The 19,303-nt window shown below is 43.8% G+C and overlaps 1 protein-coding gene across 2 annotated transcripts in view; it reads right to left on the bottom strand.

The window, feature by feature from the left end:
- MYH9 (myosin heavy chain 9) overlaps positions 1–17,087 on the bottom strand; it is a 70,922-nt gene extending 53,835 nt beyond the window's left edge. For both annotated transcript variants that reach the window (XM_029912810.1, XM_029912811.1), the window contains exons 1-2: positions 16,740–17,087; positions 9,642–9,798 (exon numbers count right to left, since the gene is read on the bottom strand). In XM_029912810.1, the coding sequence (XP_029768670.1) occupies positions 9,642–9,798; positions 16,740–17,072 (490 nt within the window). In that variant the 5' untranslated portion in view covers positions 17,073–17,087. The remainder of the gene's footprint in view (positions 1–9,641; positions 9,799–16,739) is intronic.
- Between the last annotated feature and the right edge of the window lie 2,216 nt (positions 17,088–19,303).

Below are 19,303 nucleotides of genomic sequence, written 5' to 3'. Positions count from 1 at the left end.
GCTCATCTGCCGAAAAAGCTTACACTCTCATTTGGGTACTCGGGGGCTCATGTAGGAAGCATGTTTGAGACAAAAAGGTAACATCCCTATCCTTCATGATAAAACACTGGCAAACAGTCACATAAGCCACATGTCAAATAGAACAGAGATGATGGACACTAGAATCAAACATACACAAATCAAATGCCCTGGCAGACACTTTATCTAGAGCAGAGGTTCTCAGACTGTGGGCCATGACCGCATTTTAATGGGGTTTTCCAAGACCAGCATTAGACTCCCTGGGACCCGGGGCTGAAGCCGAAGCCTGAGTGCTTTAGCTCTGGACAGCGGGGCTCAGACTCTCCCTCCTCCCCCGGGTCATGTAGTAATTTTTGTTGTCAGAAAGGGGTTGCGGTGCAATGAAGTTTGAAAACCATTGGTCTACAAGAATGTTTTAGAATCTCATATGAGGGAGGGAGGTGGTGACACAGCAGCAGTCTAATTAATATCTTCCACAGGTGGATGGTAAGTAGAGTTTCTCCTTTTCACACCTTACTACAAAATTAGACATACCAATTGGTGAACATACAGGAAAAGCCCTAGACAATAACAGTGGACCCTTTCAGTGCTATGTTACCCCCTCCCATTTGCTTTCCCCATGACCAGCTGCAGCTGTGAGTCACCTCCGCTTTAAGCCATCAGGAATGTACCTGCGAGTGCAGGCAAGTCACAGCCGTATGCAGACACTACCATAAAAGGAAACATTCCAGTTTGGAATCTAAGAAGAAATTCTTTCCCAGCACTGCAAAACAGCCATCACTGGGATAGCTGGAATTCTTCTAATTGTGTACAGACAGACTACTCAAATGCTGTGCTGAGCCACAGGAAGTAGGATCCTAGCAGAAGACCAAAAAGAGTTGTTAAACTGCTACAAAAGCAGCTCCTCTTAGAAGTTGTTCCACTTTAAGAGGCACTTACTCTAAATTCCAGGATGTTACATATTCCATACAACCCTCTGATTTTTCTTGCATAACCATGGCCAAAGTCAAACTTCAGTTGCCAGAACTAGAGGGACCCATTTTCTTAGAGGCCCACCTCCCACATCTCCAAAACTGGTGGCACATGCAAGTTACTCATACTGGGTACAATAACTTCAATTGTTTACTACAGGACAATCACAAAAAGTAATTGAAAAGAATCTGCTTTTCAGACAGAGTCACGCCTCTGAATTACATATTTAATAAGTAAACCATTAGTCTAATTGCAGCAACAATTCTGTACTTCAGACCAGCTGGCAAAGAAATATTTCTATCTAAGCTTTATTTAGTTATTACCACAGTATCAGAGTACTTACAAACAAAAAGTAATCTCAAGGATGCAGAAAGTAATACAACCTTCAAATTCAAGGTGTACAGTAATACTCTGTAACTACTTATTACATACTTTTTTTTGCCTATGCAAAAAACTAACCATTCTTAACCTCTGTAGTCCCCAAATATCAGAGTGCATTTAGGTTGGTTCCAGGATCTGAAAGCATTTGCAAAAATATCATGAAAGCAAAAGTTGATTTTTACAAGAGATGTATGTAAAAATCCTCTATGTAACATTGTACAGTGAGATAGCAAATGGACTGAGAGTTCTGGGACTGTTTTTGCATATGCTAGTACAATGGGCAAATGGCTACAACCCCAGCTCAGGTGGTTTTGTTTTGGAGGATTTGGGGGTAGGGAGGAAGAGAAATTAGAAGGCTAGAACAGAACATTCAGTTTGCGCTAAGCATCTTAGTTACAGAACATCCTAAAAGGCCTTTATCACCCACTTCCTCTGCATGAGCAACTCCGATTTTGAGCCTGTACATCTCCATAAAAGGAGAAGTAATATAGCTTTCACACAATGGTGACATCATCTTTCCAGCTAAGAGGAAGTGTATCTGAAAGGCAAAGGCTTGGCTTGCAATCCCCAGCCTATAGCTGACTCATTAAGGCAAAAAGCTTAACCATTGCTAGATGGTACCGCCCACCTCCTAACCACTGAACATAACGTCTGGCAGGAGAGAGGCCAGAGAAAATGCCTAGTCCTCTTGGTTTCCGTTACTAAATGCTCCTCTGACACTGCTGCTAGTACATGCACTCCAATTTAAGCAACTGACTGGCTGACCAAATGATAGGATTGAGCCGAAGCAAGAGAGCTGGACTGATTTAGCCTTAAATGAAAAAGCTTTATCCATGAAGCATTTCAGTCCTGAACCCTCTTCACACACACACCTGACTTTACTATGTAAAGTTATTACAGCCTTTGCCCCACACACAAAGCAAGCTCCTTAAGGGCTCTACCCAGTGGCCTTATCTACACTTGCATTTTAATTCAAGTTTCTCCCCACAAGAGTCAGTTGCCACAGAGGTGTATTTTGCAGTGTAAATGTACCCTGAAGTACTGAAGCTTTGGATACAAATAATAAAATTTTATTTTAAGGGGAGGAATGCCCCTAGATACTCTGAACTGCATTAGGACAATTTTAGGTTCTAGAAGTATATGTAACCTCTTTAGATTCTATAGGGAGTCTTACTAGAGCTGTTCAGAAGCTTCCTTTTTAAAGAGGACACTATTGCATGTGGTTCATTAAGAGGCACAAAGTGGCTGGGAAAAATAGCCTGTCAAACTGGATTGGAGGAGAGCTAAACTGATCAAGTCATGTCACACTCAAACTCTAGAAGTGCCACACGTAATGTAAGTCAAAGAAAATACTGTAGTGGCCCCTCCATGGATTTGAATAAATCTGTAATTAATTAATCCATTGGTGGGAATGCCAGCACAGACCGACCAGTGATATTTGAACATGCATGCCATCTAGACATGCTGCAAGCAGGGTTAGAAGCACTGTGGTTAAAAAGCCAGCAGACAGTCTCTCTTAGCACTCCAACTGGGAAGAAATTTGGAAGTAAAATGTTAGTGTAGACAGAGTCGAAATCCAAGAACCAAAACCAGAATTAATATGAAGGTGACCTTGGACAGGGATAGCAACAGAACTTCTAGGAATGGACAAGAAAGGAATCAGCTGAAGTGAAGTCTCAGCTTCATGCTATCTTAAGCTGAAAGATTTGTATGAAAAAGTTAAATATACACAAGTTTTTCCATCTATTGATGGAAACAAACATCCAAGCTTATTTCCCAAGTCATTCTTGGACCAGATCCCAGATCCCCTCCTCCAGCAATTCCATGTCTGAATCTGGAAACAGCAAAATTGGAAAATAAGTGAGTCTACCTGCAATTTTAGGTTACACAAATGTTTGGGGAGTTCTGAAAGGAAAAAAAAAAAAAAAACTAGTATGCATGCTCCTGGTGCCAATACAGTATTCAGCAGAGGGGCTGACAGTCTGGGCTAAAGTGCCACATAAACTGGCTAAAACTCTTCAGCTTTGGTTTATAAGAACCAACCAGAAGGTGCGTGGTAAGCAGCACAGACCAAATGAGTAAAGGATTTTCTCTGTTCTTTGCTCTAACAGAAATGGTATTTCAAAGCAAAAAGACACTTGCAAATTAGTTAAGATTACCGAGTGTAATCCAAGAGAAGACAAACACCTATAAAAAAAAATTAAAAACTATGGAAATCAAAAGCTACATTACCCTTATCACCCAATTCATGTGTAGACACCACTGAAAAGAAACATTCTGTATGACAAGCAACCAAAAACTTAACAGTGCCTCTTGCTTTGGATTATTGTAGAGCCCTGCACAAATCGCTAAAGAAATCACTGGTAGTTTTCCTTCCCTTTTAGTGAGAATTTAACTGGACCCTTCCATGCTGTAACAAAACAAAACTAAAACTAAAACCCCCACACTTAGTCTCCCATAACCCACAGTTCTGCTGCCACCTCTAGCACCTGAACAGCTACGGAGCTGGTGGAGAACCAGTTCAGATATTTACTGCATAGCACTTGCCAAGCATTAAACATCCAGGGACATACAGGGCAGAGCAGAGAGTTCAGCACATACAAGTTTGACACAAAAAAGATGAAATGCTGGTTGGGTCAGTCCAGTCAAACTAAGCAAAACCAGAAGTGTCCTGTTAACTCAAACTTAGGAAATACGTAAACATCTGAGAGTTATAAACTAAGTAATTCATGCTCAAGTTCTATAGTATCAGATCAAGGGGACTTGGTATTTCCTATGAAATGTGGCAACTGGGGAAGGGCCTCTGTGAAGAGCCTCAATCTCCCTTCCCAAAGGGGGATAAAGGTGTTAATATTGAGTTTAAACACTTGTGATTCAACTAATCATAGATTTATTCAAATCCATGGAGGGGCCACTACAGTATTTTCTTTGATTTACATTACATGTGGCCCTTCTAGAGTTTAAGAGAGTGACATTACTTGATCAGTTTAGCTCTCCTCCAATCCAGTTTGACAGGCTATTTTTCCCCACCCACTTTGTGCCTCTTAGTGAACCACATGCAATAGTGTCCTCTTTAAAAAGGAAGCTTCTGCACAGCTCTGGTAAGATTCCCTATAGAATCTAAAGAGGTTACATATACTTCTAGAACCTAAAATTGTCCTAGTGCAGTATAGAATATCTAGGGGCATTCCTCCCCTTAAGATACATTTTTATTATTTGTATCCAAAGCTTCAGTACTTCAGGGTACATTTACACTGCAAAACACACCTCTGTGGCAGTGAGCATCAACTGACTTGTTCACACTACGGGGCCAAAAAAAAAAAAAGCAATGTAGATGTTCCCATTTGGGCTCGGAGACCCAGAAAAGGGGATGGCTCTCAGAGCCTGAGCAGGAACATCTACATTGCTATTTTTAGCCCCATAGCACAAGCCCGAGTCAGTTGACCCAGGCTCTAATACTCATTGCCGTGGGTTTGATTTTTTGTGCAGTGCAGATGTACCCTTAGATGTTTCATTCCCTTTAGCCCTTAGATTGGCTAGCTCCCAAGTGACTACCAGCAGTAAACTGGCTATTTAAGAATCACTGGGGGCTAATCTATGGAGATCAAGGAGTGTTTAATATGCCCCATATTTTTAAGACTCTTGTCCAATCCACTGCTAAAAACCCAACAATTGACCACTGGGACATGTAGGAAACAGTCTCTCACTGCTACTTGTTCTGCTTGCTGAAGTGAGACAAGCTGGCAGGGAGGGAATAGATAGAGCCAGACCTGAGAGGTGCATTAGGAGCAAGAAGAGGGAGCACTCTTCTAGGGAGAAGTTTTGAAGAAGCCATTAGGGACTAGTTGTACTCCGTTGACCCCAAGTTTTGTTGCCAATGTTTAGTGCAACATTTCGACAGCCATTTTGTGTGGTTCTTTAGACATTGGTGTCATGTCTGGACAGTCTGGCCCTACATCAGTATTTCATAGAGAAGATTGTTCACCTGCTCCAGATGCTGGTGAAGAAAGCTTCCCAACTAGCTTGAACAGACTCCATTCCAACAGCTCTGAAATGCATTTTCCAAATAGATTTACTGAAGATACTACCCTCGACTATTTAGAAATTTAAAGGCAGGTAAAAGAATTTACACACACACACACACACACACACACACACACACACACTCCCTTTTATGCACATCTGCTGCATTAGAGTAATGCTTTGCATGCTTAAAACATCTCCATATGAAACTATTATCCTTCAACTCTTCAATGCAATAAAGCCACTTCCTTTGAAAGCATTCAAACCATTAGGTACTCAAGGTGCCAGACACCAGGAGAATTGCAGCACTTAGGCAACCTGGGTATTTCACTCCTACACACCAATATGGTAACTTTATTACACTGGAGGATTTCCAAAGTTTGTCAACAAGAGCAGAATTCTGAAGTCCCTCCAAGGCCCCATAGCAGAGTAGACTGGGGATAAAAACAGCACCACTTTAAATATGGCAAATTTTCCACAATGCCTCTAGGTCACCGCAGTGCCCTGGATTAAGTTTCCCACAAGCGACTGAATCCTATTGAACATATAGGCACCGGTGCACCTTTGGTAAGGGGGGGCCTCTACAGCAGCCTGCCAGAAAGCCCAGTTCTGAAAGGTAGCGCATCAGCTTGAATACAAAAAACAAAGGGTTAAACAATTTCTGGATTAGTTTAAATCAGAATAAAAGCAATCCTTCTATCCCCACGCCTAAACCTGAACAGGCTGCATATTAAAATACCATAAACTCAGTGAAACCAAAAAATACAGAATCCAAACAAATTAACATGTAGGGCTTTCTGCTTTATCAGCTCAAGAGATAACTGTTCTCCATTCAGAGTTACCAGCTTGCTATCTTTCTCTAAAAGCATTCATACCATGAAGGATTCCCTGCATATTGGACTCTGAAAGGGGCACAACCATTAATCCTAAATGCCTCCAGTCCTTGCAGAGCACTGGGCTCTTTCATCTTCTGTTCTCAGTTCAGATTCCTCCCATACCACTGGCTGCTGCATCAAGCCTCCCCCACAGGCTAATCAAAAGGCGAGAAAGTCAAATAGGAATGTTGCTCTCCATTGCCCAGGAGGCTGGCTGGGACCAGAAACTTTACAACAGCCCCCCTCCCCCCCCCAATGTCAAACCCCAATGTCATCCCTACAATTTAGGGTTTCTGCCATTTGGTATCCTTGAAAAAGGAGACTGTTGCTTTAGAGTTACTTTGCTGCCAATACATACACTTTACAAGACACTGAAACCCACACTCAGAGCCCACTAAAACCTTGTTAAATAGATAGTGTGGTCACAGCCAGCTAGCCCATCAGTTGGGAATGATTTCCAAGCCCAGCAAGTGCACAAAGGAGGGTGGTTATAGGCCATGTTATTCTGGACTAGATAAAGAGGACCTGGAGCAATCAGCTAATTGGACAAGACTGCCACATTCATCATGTAGTTAGATTTGTTGTGGGAAAGGGGCAACAGCTGAGAGCTATTTGCCTGGGGGCAGGACTGTAACCCTCTTTTTTCCTCCACCTGTTACCTCTTCCCTTACAGCAGGCAAGGTAAACACTTAAGCAGAGCTCAAACCCTCCCTCCCTCCCCCCACCAGTGCCAAGAAAACAGACAGACTAATCCTTTAGCTTCTTGCAGTGAATCAACAATGCAAGTCTGGGATTTCTGGGTTTCAGACAGTTAACACTGCATCAAAGTTAGGAAGAAAGATGAGGAGAGATACTAGTGACCATTTGGCTACAAACCACCACGTGCAAGGGAACTTCACCTATCACTTCTAAGCCACAACTGTGTGGCTGTCCGCAGAACCAACTTGTGTAACTGGCAGAGATTCCATACAGGATGCTTGCTCTACATCCGTCAAGTGGTTTTGCTGTTAGTTATAATCAGAGGAAGCCTTGTCTTCCAGAGAATCCTGTTACAATAGCATCAAAGGAATTGCCTCCATTGTTGCACAGAAGTGAAGGTGCTTCCCACAAACTAGAAACTCTGCTAGGACAAGTCAGTAGCTTGTTTAAAGAAAACAGCTGTTGGCACTGTTGCTGACAAGGAGTAGGCAGGGAAGAGAAGGAAGCAATAGAGGAAGTGAACTGGAGATAAGAGGTTTATGGGCAGTCATGCTACCATGTAGTGAATAGAAGGCACATTTGTCCTGTCATTTGAGCAAGGAGTTTAGAAATTCCTTTGTTTAAAGAGGAAATGAGGTTCTTTAAAAGACAGGTTCCAGGCAGTGTTCTCTGGATGCAGAAGAGCAGTTTTAGAGTGACAGCTAGGAAAGGTATTAGTATTTCTCAGCAGGGAATCATGCTCTTTAACAAGAAGCACTGCCTTCCTACTCCTGGAAGTCATTGCCACCTGCTTCCACTACTCTATGACCTGCCTACACTCTTCCAGAAAGCAGCTTTTCCATTTCACCTTGAGTTATCTGTCATGCCAAGTCTCCTGTGGGACTGTACTCCAGCAGCCTTTGTTGGCATTTCTCCCTCCACTTTTAAGTTTTGTTGAGTCACTGATCTGGGCACAAGGAAAGCAGTTTCTTCCTGTTTCCTTTCCCTCCACGCTATTGTACTGTCATAGCTTCACTATGCTGGAGAGTTTCTGAGAGGCTGTTGGGGCGGGAAGAAATGGAGGTCATTAACTGTGTCAAGCTATATAAGTAAGGCCCTACCAAATTCACGGCCATGAAAAACGCATCATGGACCATGAAATCTGGTCTTTTGTGTACTTTTACCATATTCTATACAGAATTCACAGGGGGCAGACCAGCATTTCCCAACCCAAATGGGGGTCACAAGGTTATTGTGGGAGCAGGGAGGAGGATCATGGTATTTACTTCTGCACTGCCTACAGAGCTGGATGGCCGGAGACTAGCAACTGCTGGCCAGGCACTCAGCTCAGAAGGCAGTGCCCCTCCAGCAGCAGCGCAGAAGTAAGGGTGGCAATACCATATTATGCCATCCTTACTTCTGCACTGCTGCTGGAGGCGGAGCTGCCTTCAGAGTTGGGCTTCCAGCCAGCAGCCACCACTTTCCGGCTGCCCAGCTCTGAAGGCAGCGCTGCCTCCAGCAGCAGTGCAGAAGTAAGGGAGGCAATGCTGCTACCCCCCTACAACAACTTTACGACTCCCCCCACCCCCACAACTTGATTCTGGGTCAGGACCCCTACAGTTACACCACCATGAAATTTCAGATTTAAATATCTGGAATAACAAAATTTACAATTTTTTAAAATCCTATGATCATGAAATTGACCAAAATAGATGAGAATTTGGTAGGGCCCTATAGATAAGACCAGATAACTGGAAACTGACCAAACGGAATTTTCTTCCAAAACAGAAGGCAATATAAAGTTCTGCCCTTCTAGGGGAAGTGACAGAAATCCAGATTTTTAATAGTGAACAGTTGCTTACAAGATGGGGGAGTTTCAGCCTCAACCCTCCCATGCTGTCTTGTCCTAAAGTGTCACTATTTCAGACTGTCCACTATCTCCCTTAGGCACTCCTTTTAGCTTTTCTACGTCTGCATCCATAATCCAGATACCAAGACAGGAAGAGACAGAATAGTGCTAACTCTATATACATCTGGGCATTCCACAGGAATCCCCAACTGCAGGCTTTGATTCTCTAAAAGGAGATCACCTTACTGAGAGGTGGGATGCATACAGGATCTTCAGAGCTTTACATAAAAGATCCCCAAGTGACACCAAGAAATCCACTGGCAGTTTACCAGGAACCCATAAAACCACACCTGGTTTTGCATTAAATTCTTTATATCTGATGACACTATGTATGCATTCTGCTAAGTATATCCAGGAAACTATCCTGGTCAATGTATTTACTTTTAAATTTATGAAAAGCCAATACATTGTGTAGTACTAGCAAATAAGTATTTATCCTCCTTGACAAGATAGAACTTGATTGAGTTTTCATGCAATAAAAAACTGGTCTCGATGTACAGTCTTGATGTAGAGTTTCAGACCACTCTGCTCCAGGCACCAAAAACAGCTCTAGGTTTGTCCTCAGTGAATTTCAATGGTTTTATTATAAGCACGCACATACACACACCCAAGCATATCTCCCCCTCCTTAGAAGGGGGACAGGAAGTTACACTGCCTAGCGACTCCTCCACACATCCTCAGAGAGGTTTGCTGTCTTTTACAATAAGTCCTCCCACTAGGTCTTGAATATCATTTTGACTTCAAGATCTCACTAAGAAAGTCACTGTCCCATAGTTGGCACTCACCTTGCATCATACTCCTGTAGGCAGTGTCTGTGATTGCGTATATGTGAGGAGGCATCTCATGCCTCTTTTTGCCTTTGTACATCTCCACAATCTCCTCTGAGTATATGGGCAGGTTCTTGTAGGGATTTATAACCACACAGAAAAGGCCTGAGTAGGTCTGCAGAGAAAAGACATCAGTTAACAGTGGTTAAGAGTCAGACAGATCTTTGTTCTTTTAAGGGTTTCTTGCTTGAGAGGTTCTAGTGGGGCAGTGAAGAGAGACAGGAAGGCACAAATCAATACTAGAAACTGGGCAACAGCTAATACCAAGTTTATCATTATGGCACATAACCACCTTCAAGCTACCCTACTAGGTACTCCATGCTATCACGATGCTATTGTGCAGCAACTGATCTATACTGGCTAGCTCATTCCAGTTAACTGCAGGGCCCATCAAAACTAGTTTCCCCGGCTTTCAGAGATCTGAAGTTTAAACCAAGTTACACTTTACTGTAGAAAACAGATGTTCACCTCCCAGAAGCCTGGGACCACATTTTATTGTGCACTAGCTCATATTTGTAAAGCCTGCTTACTATAGTTGTCCAGAGTATAACTGAGACCCCCATGATAAGCTACACAAGGGAACAAGCATCCATAAGCTAATGTAGGGACAAGTAGTAATGTGTTGCATTAAGCACCATGGGCAGGGAGGCATGCATTTTTTCTTAATATATCACAGAACACCCGTTAACATGCATATATGGTCCCCCTGCTCAAATTCATCAGTTCTTAAGTAGAGCTATCCTTTGCCAAGAAGTGTGAAGTACAGGAGTCATGCTATCACAAACCGATGTCCAGCTGGAAAGAAGGCATACATTTTTAACATTGAGTAATTAACCATTGGGACAATTTACCCAGGGTCATGGTAGATTCTCCATTACTGACTATTTTAAATCAAGATCGGATATTTTTCTAAAAAGATCTGTTCTAGGAATTTTGGGAATGTTCTATGGCCTGTATTATACAAGATGTCAGACTAGACCATCACAATGGTCCTTTGTGGGTTTAGAATCTACGGCTACTGCTTGGTTAGGATCCTACAAAGTTGCTCATTTCCAGGAGAATTCCCTGTATGGGAGTAACCAAGGATTTATTTTCAGCAGTTTCCCCCTATTAAAGTTGCTGTAAAAAACTGACAGGCAGTACACTTCCCTAGGTAGGAGAAAGGGAAGGGGTAGGAGATCAGGAGAGGTCCTCCATACTAAATCCCTGAAGGAGTACCCAGTAAGCTATTCTTTGGATTATTTGATGGACAGCTGATACTTCCTCCTGACCCCTTCATTCAAAACAACGCTTTGATTCAGAGGTGAAGCCAAAGTTAGTTTGTGAGAGGAAATATTTTGAGGCACCACTGTAGTTCATTCACATACAAGACACAAACTTGGCTGGGGCTGCATTTAAAACAAGAAGGTCACAAGTCCAACGTAGCTTGGAATTGATCAACATGTAAAACTGTTTTGGAGTCTCCCATTTTAACAATAAAGGAATACTTGCCACCATCACTAGCATCCATCACACTAAACCCAAATTTTGGAATTTAGTTTCAACTGGCTTTAATCCTGCAGAGTTCTGAGGCAAGACAAATGTCCAGATACTTTTACTGCAATTTTAAGACACCTACCTGAGAAAGACAGGTGTCAAGACAAGAGGAAGACAGAAAGTATTACAGGTTTGTTAGTACCCAAGTCTCAGAATGCACTTTTTAATTGGAAAGTATTTTGGGCAGAAGGAAGAACGTATTCTTAGATATTCTAAGAATCCAAGCTTTGCTCCTGAGGTTTGTAGTCACTCAAAGAGCATATAGATTTTTATTGGCATGTGTTTGCTTCAGAAGGCCACCCTCTCATCCTATCTGAAATGCTACTAAAAGAATAGGGCATATCTGGCACATTCTACATCTTACACTTCCCCCACTTTCTCAAACAAAACTGTTTTGGTGTAGTAAAGAGTCCTCTACTCTAAGCACAGGGGGCATTTGATCAGATTTAGCCTCTTCAGCTGGATTAGGGTAAAGATTAGACTACTGGCAATTAGAAGAGTGGAGATAGCATCTGTTACATAGTTTATTGTCATAACCCTGATTTTCTGGATGTTGCTTTCACTTTGAATAATTAGCCCTACTTGTGTGTCTGATACTCAAGACAAAAGTTCAGGCATACGATTTTAATCCCACACGCCCTCAATGGGCATCCACATCCATTTTCACATGGCTATAATGGAAGTCTGTGCGCCAATTAGACACACACACCCCACCCCAAAAGAAAGTATGCCAACTAAGTTTTCCTGTGTGTACGGAGGAGGTTTCAGAATTAGTCTTGCATTGGAGGACACTAGACAACTTGAACACTATTTAAAGAATAGTTTCCAAAAGAGAAGACCCCAATATTATTGAAGCATCTGTCCACGATGGGATCCTACCAAAGGAGTTAGATAAATTTAGCAACCTGCTGGGTTAGTAGCTCAATGTTGAGAGGTATTTAAGTGAGGCCAAGAGAAAACTGACACAAATGAGCAGTCATTGCCATGCTTAGATAGGTTTACTGAATTTTAGTGAGCTGACTTAGCCAAGTGGGTTGCTCTGCCACAGTAATACCAGCAGATATTGGCCCTGATTCTCCGGGATGTCCAATATAGTGTTTGGACATAGAGCTGGCATGGCTCCCAGATGCAAGTGGAAGTTAACAGGCCCCATTCTGCTCTAATTTCCTTCAATGGTGTAAGGTCTGTTGCATACCTTACGCCAATGGTGGATCAGATGCAGTGAAGCTCTGTTCCACCACATCTGCCCACAGAATGCCCCAGACACACCCTTTCTTTTCCCCTATACCAGGTGTGGCTGATGCAGCAGGCAACCATGCTGTTAAGGGACAAGTTATAGTCTAACTGGAACTTGCACAATTGTTTTGCTGGAGTTCAAAGAGATGCTATACTGTAAACTATGCAGCTGCTTTTCTTGGGAATAACCATTGTTGGTTATAGCCACTATATGGATATTGTAAATAGAAACAGATTAGAAGAGAATATGCCTGTTGCGGGGAGGGGCCAGGGGTAAAGAAAAAAAAGTGAAGTGAATAAGTGGCAGCAAGTAATGCTGAAAGATTCAGCTATGGATTTAGAGTCTGCATTAGTACAGCTTCCTACAGAGGAGTGTAAGCTGGTGAAGTAGGACTGCCCATATTCCAAGCAAGAATAGCCTGGAGGTCTGAAGCTGGATGGAAGCAGTCTGCAGCACAGGAAGAGCAGCAGTTAGCAACAAAAAGAACATTAATGCTATCAGACCCATGAAGCCATGCAGCAAGGAGAAGGTTGTCATCTCCGCCCTCCATCACCACCACCAATTGGGAGAGGGCAGGGGGAAGAGAACACCTAAGGGCAGTCTCTTTTGCAGAGCAGTAATTCTCTAAGCCCATGAAAGCTTATGCTCAAATAAATTTGTTAGTCTCTAAGGTGCCACAAGTACTCCTGTTCTTTTTTCTAAGACAATAGTTAATTTTATCCTTTTAAGTATCTGAGGTTCATGGAAGAGATACTTATTACATGGCTCTACCAGTGCACGTCCCTCCTGATCTGCAGTCCCAACACAGGGATCTCACTCACTCTGCTACTCCACTCAGTCTGCCAGCCTTACCAAGGAGTGCAAAAGTCATCTTAGGCTCTTTGTATTGTCAATTTTGCCCCAGTCTAGGAACTGAACCCAAGTTTCCAGAGATTAAAGGCTAATGCACAAAGGTGAGACCTAACAAGTTGCCTCCACTGCAGCTGTGCTTTGCTTCAGATATCACTGCCCAATATTATAGTTCTGGAATTAAACCTCACTGGTGTTTTGGTTGATGCACAGGGCAGACTACAATCAGGTTTACTCTTTAGCAGTTACACTATCTCTGCAAGGCAGACAGGAGTAGACTGAGCATGTTTGACTCAGGAGACAAGAACAGCTTAGGCAGGAAAAAAAGGTTTTCCCAGGGTCTACCCTCTGCTGATGTGGTTGCTGGACTGGAATATTTGTAAGGTTTTGGATTTACTTTCTGCTCTGGACCCAGGACGCACACTTAAGGTGAGCAGTGGGGAAAACAAGTTACCAAGATGAGCTACAGAACATGCTTAGGACAGGAAGGGTTAAAGTCAAGCTCAGTTCAGAGACTGAAAGCAGATAATCACAACCATCAGCAAAGTCATCTAAACCAATCACCATTGTAGAAACAAATCTTTTCAGTTTGACACTGATTTGCTGTTTCCAAGTTCCTGAAATGTCTGCCACGCCCTGATCAAACATCTTAGGGTATAGAATGTTTTCACCTCTCTTAGCCAGAAGTCTGGGGGAGAGCAATCCGGGCGATAAAAAATAACCCCCCCGAATGAGGGATGGTAGCTTTATTGGCGATAAAACGCTGTCTATACTGGCGCTTTTCAGCACTAAAACTTTTGTCGCTTGGGGGGGGGGGGGAAGCTCCCACACCCCCGAACGACTAAAGTTTTAGCACTGAAAGTGGCAGTGTAGACAGCCTCAAAGTCCCCACTGTAAACTTAGTCTCAAGCTTTCCCACCCCCCTTCACAGGAAGGATAGGGGAAACACCCCCCCACAAACACACTTCTCAGAAACAGAGCCCCCACCCGCAGGAAGAGGCAGAAGCCAAGAACAAAGCTGTGTTGTATTTATGACCTTTCCAGAGATCTTTATGCCAGAGATAGTTTGTGCTTGCTCTCTTCCTGTCACGAAGATTAGTGCCCAGCTGCTGTCCAGTGGAAGGATTTTAGCCCTTCACCTTAATCACCTGACTCACTGGGGAGAGCTGCTGGCCAATCTGATCAGCTCACTTCACTAATGGGCAGACTCATGTTTTTGGATGGATTGGTAGGACCAAGTTTCTCTCTAGCATAATGCATTACTAGTTAGGTTTAAGAAGGAAATCTTACTTCCACAAATACCCTTTGTGAAACTGGTTATGTGACCATCTGTCTGATGCATCACTGAGGGGACATCTCAACACCTGTGAAATGGCAGCCTATTGCAAGGCAAGTAAAATATTTAAGTCACTTAAAATTGACTACCTACCACTAGTTTCAAGACTTGTTAATTCAATTTAGGAGGGAGATATTATCTAGGATACATACGATCCATTTACACTTTATTTTTAAATTTAATAGCTTTATTAGGAAGGGAAAATATACCCATTTCTCAACAGTACACGGCACAAGTACCGCTTTGATTCTGAGCTGCACGACTCAGAAGTCACAGCCTGGGGAGGTGGGGGCAGGTGTGGTTACACACAATACCAATCAGCTATTCAGCAACCTAGAATAACTAAATGTACTGAGCTCCAGCCAACACCTCATCATGCCCCCTGACATCAGACAGGGAGAAGGCTGGCATGGAGCTTCTACACCAGTTCTATACCTTGAAGAACCCCCACTCCAACAATGGTATTCTGTAGCAGCTGCCTATGTCCCCTGTGCCTCTGGAGTAGCATAAAGGTGGCCACAGCATCAGCCAGAAGTGGAGCCAAAGACTGTAGGTTAGGATTATATTACCTAGAACAGTGGTTTTCAGCCTCTACATTTGCTGATCCCTAAAAAAATTTCAAATGGAGGTGCGGACTCCTGTGGAAATCTGAGACAGTCTGTGGATGCCCAGGGGTCAGGACCACAGGTTGAAAACCACTGACCAAGAAGTTGGTAGTTCAAAGGACTTCTTACAGAGGTACATGGCGGGAGTGAACATATGCCATTTGTTGCCCTAGATTAGATTGCTTATCTCTGCTAATGGCTACAGAGATCATCTTTGTCTTGCCACAGAAGTGGTAAGGAAGAGGACTAGGCCTCTTTGGGTGATTAAGTAGCAGGTACGTGAGAGACACTATAGGAGACGTATTGTTAGAAACATGCTCTTGACATTTGGAGAGGTCAGACAAGGTACATGAGAGATTTGAATTTTACTGGTTGGTGTTCAGGGGAAAAAAAATCAGTCATCTAGATTTTCTTTAGAACTACAGTAACATTAGTGTCCTCAATAGATCATTGGGCAGCAGACATAACATACTAAAGAATCTACTTTACATTACCTAGAGACACTGAACATCAGGCCTTAATAGTAATATCTCCTGCTAATTCCAGTGCTGACCATTTTGCTGCTATTCTGTATTGTCAAATAAGGACTAGGACCAAACAAAACTGGAACAAGTTTCTCCAGATGTAAGCAACCAGTGCATTAAAAACCACCACATTACCACTGAACCTAGTTCATCCTATGCCCCTTGACAGCCTCTGCTTTAACAGTGACTTAAGGGATAGACTTTTGTGCACTGTTTGATGCAAGTCAAACAGGAACTACAGAACCAATGCGGATTCCAAATCCTTATCCTCTAGCACGCCCCCTTTGGGCACATGTAAGCATGTCAGCAAGCCTGGCTCTTATACCTTGTTCCTTGTGATTGTGCATGACTGTCATAATCATCTACAGAGATCACTGTCATTTCCATGGCAACAACCCAATAAAAGGTTGCTCTTGTAAATTTTGGTAGGTGGGAAGAGAATAGAACCTGCCAGTTCAGATAGCTATTTCTCATTTCATCCACAGAAAGAGACTCTTCTGGGGTACAGGATGTTTGTTACTGGAGAGGGCACATGTGCTAAAAACCTGAATCTCAGAGGGAGATTAGACAGCCAGCTTGGCATTAGCATTCCCTTCCACTGAGGTTCCAGATGTGGGAAAAGCAAGCCAGATGTTAGGTATATATCCCAAATGGGGTTTTGTTATTTAGTACTGTTTTAATCAGGCTTCCTGTTTACTGCTTTCCAAAGTCTTTTTTTCTAGCCAAAAGCAAGTTAATGATATTCAAAACATACTCCAAACAACGACACTCAAACGCCAACATCCAACCATTTCACCACAGCATTCCCTGAGGGATCCATTCTACCCAGGGGAGTTGTGGGGCTGAAGAAGCAGCAGTGTCACATAAGAGTTTCATATGGGGCAGTGTAAGGTTAACTATGCATGTTTCGGAAAAGTTGGTTGCAGCAAGTTTACATGGAATCCCCCAGTACAGAAGATTGTTACTTACATAGATGAGCCCTGAGTAGTATCTCTCCTTCAAGTTGTGCAGCACAGAGGCCTCATTCAGGCAGGTCAGCTCTGCCATATCTTCCACTTTAGAGAATTTGGGTGGATTCATCTTCTGGATGTCATCTTTGTTTATTCTCACTTTCTTTCCATTTTCTGCCAGCTCCACTATGGCCTCATCTCCCACTTCCTCCTTCAGACTGGCCGCTTCAAACCCATTCTTCTCCGATGGGACCCACACCAGTTTCTTGGCTGCCCAGTCAGCCTGAGCCAGGGGGTTGTTGATGAGGTTTTTGTCCACATAAAGGTACTTATCAACTTCTTTTTGAGCCATGGTGACTTATGAGTGACCTGAAAGAACAAAAAAAGAAGTCAAGTTTTTACAATTTAAGCAGCATTATGAACTCCTAGAGGCAAATAGACTCTACCCTGGCTTAGGTCCCTGGCTATCAGAGCCTCCCCCTTAAATTTGTTTCAGTAATCACAGGTGGCTTGCTAGAATTACATACAAGGTCAGGTTTCTCCTCCTAAAATGACAGGAAAAGAACAGACTTTTGAAACATTGAGTATTTAGCATTTGTAAAATATATATTTTCTATTCCCTAGCAAAAACAAGTTAAACTGAAATTAAGGTTGTAAACATGTTAGACAATTCGGAAGCACCAATCCCTATAGTAATTTACTGACAAACACCTAGATAACTACTTGTTCGCATTGCAGTTAAGACCAGATTTCTGTACTATCACCACCACTATCTAGGCCAGAGGTGGGCAAACTACGGCCCGTGGGACCCTCCTGCCCGGCCCCTGAGCTCCTGCCCCGGGAGGCTAGCCCCCGGCCCCTCCCCTGCTGTTCCCCCTTCCCCGCAGCCTCAGCTCACTGCACCACCGGCGCAATGCTCTGGGCAGTGGGGCTGTGAGCTCTTGCCTGGCAGCGCAGCTGCAGAGCCCGGCCTGACCTGGTGCTCTGGACGGCGCAGCTGCAGCGCTGCCAGCCACCGGTGCTCCAGGCAGCACGGTAAGGGGGCACGGGGGGGTTGGATAGAGGGCAAGGGAGTTCGGGGTGGTGGTCGGGGGCGGGGGTGTGGATAGGGGTTGGGGCGGTCAGAGGGCGGGGAACAGGGGGCAGTCAGGGAGAAGGGGTGGTTGGATGGGGCAGGGGTCCCGGGGGGCAGTCAGGAAGGAGAGGAGGAGGAGTTGGATGGGGCAGCAGGGGGCAGTCAGGTGACAGGGAGGAGTGGATGGGGCAGAGGTCCCGACAAGGAACGGGAGGGGGGGGTTGGATGGGGCAGAAGTCCCGGGGGGGGGGGGGGGGGGGCCGTCAGGGGGCAGGAGCCAGGCCACGCCTGGCTGTTTGGGGAGGCACCGCCTCCCCTAACTGACCCTCCATACAATTTCAGAAACCTGATGTGGCCCTCAGGCCAAAAAGTTTGCCCACCCCGAGGCTGTTGACAGAATTCACTACAAAACAGTTTTCACCAAGCCTTTTAGCTCTCTCCTCGCTCCCCCTCCATTTTGAAGTCTTTTTGGTATTTCCTGGTTCACTGAAAATGTGATATTTGATGTACTTCAGCATTTACGAATGTCATGGATTGCCTGGGTTGAGCTGGCAGTTACCCTTTATTCCTTGAAGATATCCCAAAGTGTCTCAAGATACATTTTAAGAAGAGAATTTAAAAGGCGGGTTAAGAATGCACTAAGTACTCCCCATAGCCAGATTATGGTAGAAACCCAACACAAATCTGGGCTTAACTCAGTTTATTTGTGCTCTGCAGGTCATCTTTACAGGAAAATACTGTTGAAGACGCTGGTTATCAGGGTACAGAACCCTTCTGGTTTAAGAAATATTGTGGTCACTATCTTGTTTAAAGATCATCATGTTTTTGTAGCAGTGACATAACTGAGGCCTAGTGATGGAGAGATCACTGACACTGCATCAGGGAGAACGTTGGGGATTTCTAGGAGTGTGTATAAAACAAAGTAATTTGGATTTAATCTTTCATCAAAACTATCAGAAATGCTTCCGCCAAGCGCTTTCTGGTTCCTAAAATGGGATTTATGAAAGGCACCATTTGGTTGGCGAATCAAGATTCTAGTGCGCTACATGCACCAGGGCTCATTAAACCAGAGAAAGCCAGACACTTCACAAAAACACCAAAAGCCTTACCCCTTAGAATCCGTGCTCCCCCACCTGTCAGTCACTTAACTCATTCTGATTTTGTGCAACTTTGTCAGAATTTTCAGTTAGCCAGAAAAGAGAAGAAAAAAGGAGAAGAGGCAGAATGGTCGGTGCATGCAATAGGAGGCCGTCAAATACTGTTACAACAGTTCCTCTTCAGGTATCTAAACAAATCCTGCAAAGCCACCTGGGCACAGCAGAGTTTCCCAAAGAAACAACAGGCATTAAGAGCTTCACTGCAGAAGCAATCTGGCCCCAACATGCATTGGGATCAACTTAAAGCCTAGCATCAGGCACATGCAACAGCAAGAGAAGTCTGGGAAAATGCCAACTATGGTATAGATGGGCGCCGAGGCCCAATCCAGCAATGTGCGTGCATGCAGGGAA

This window comes from Terrapene carolina, unplaced genomic scaffold, assembly GCF_002925995.2.
Source record: "Terrapene carolina triunguis isolate 2854851 unplaced genomic scaffold, T_m_triunguis-2.0 Scaffold247, whole genome shotgun sequence".
NCBI lineage: Eukaryota > Metazoa > Chordata > Testudines > Emydidae > Terrapene > Terrapene triunguis.
Note: the sequence above shows the minus strand (reverse complement) of the source record. Positions and strands in the feature narration are given on the sequence as shown.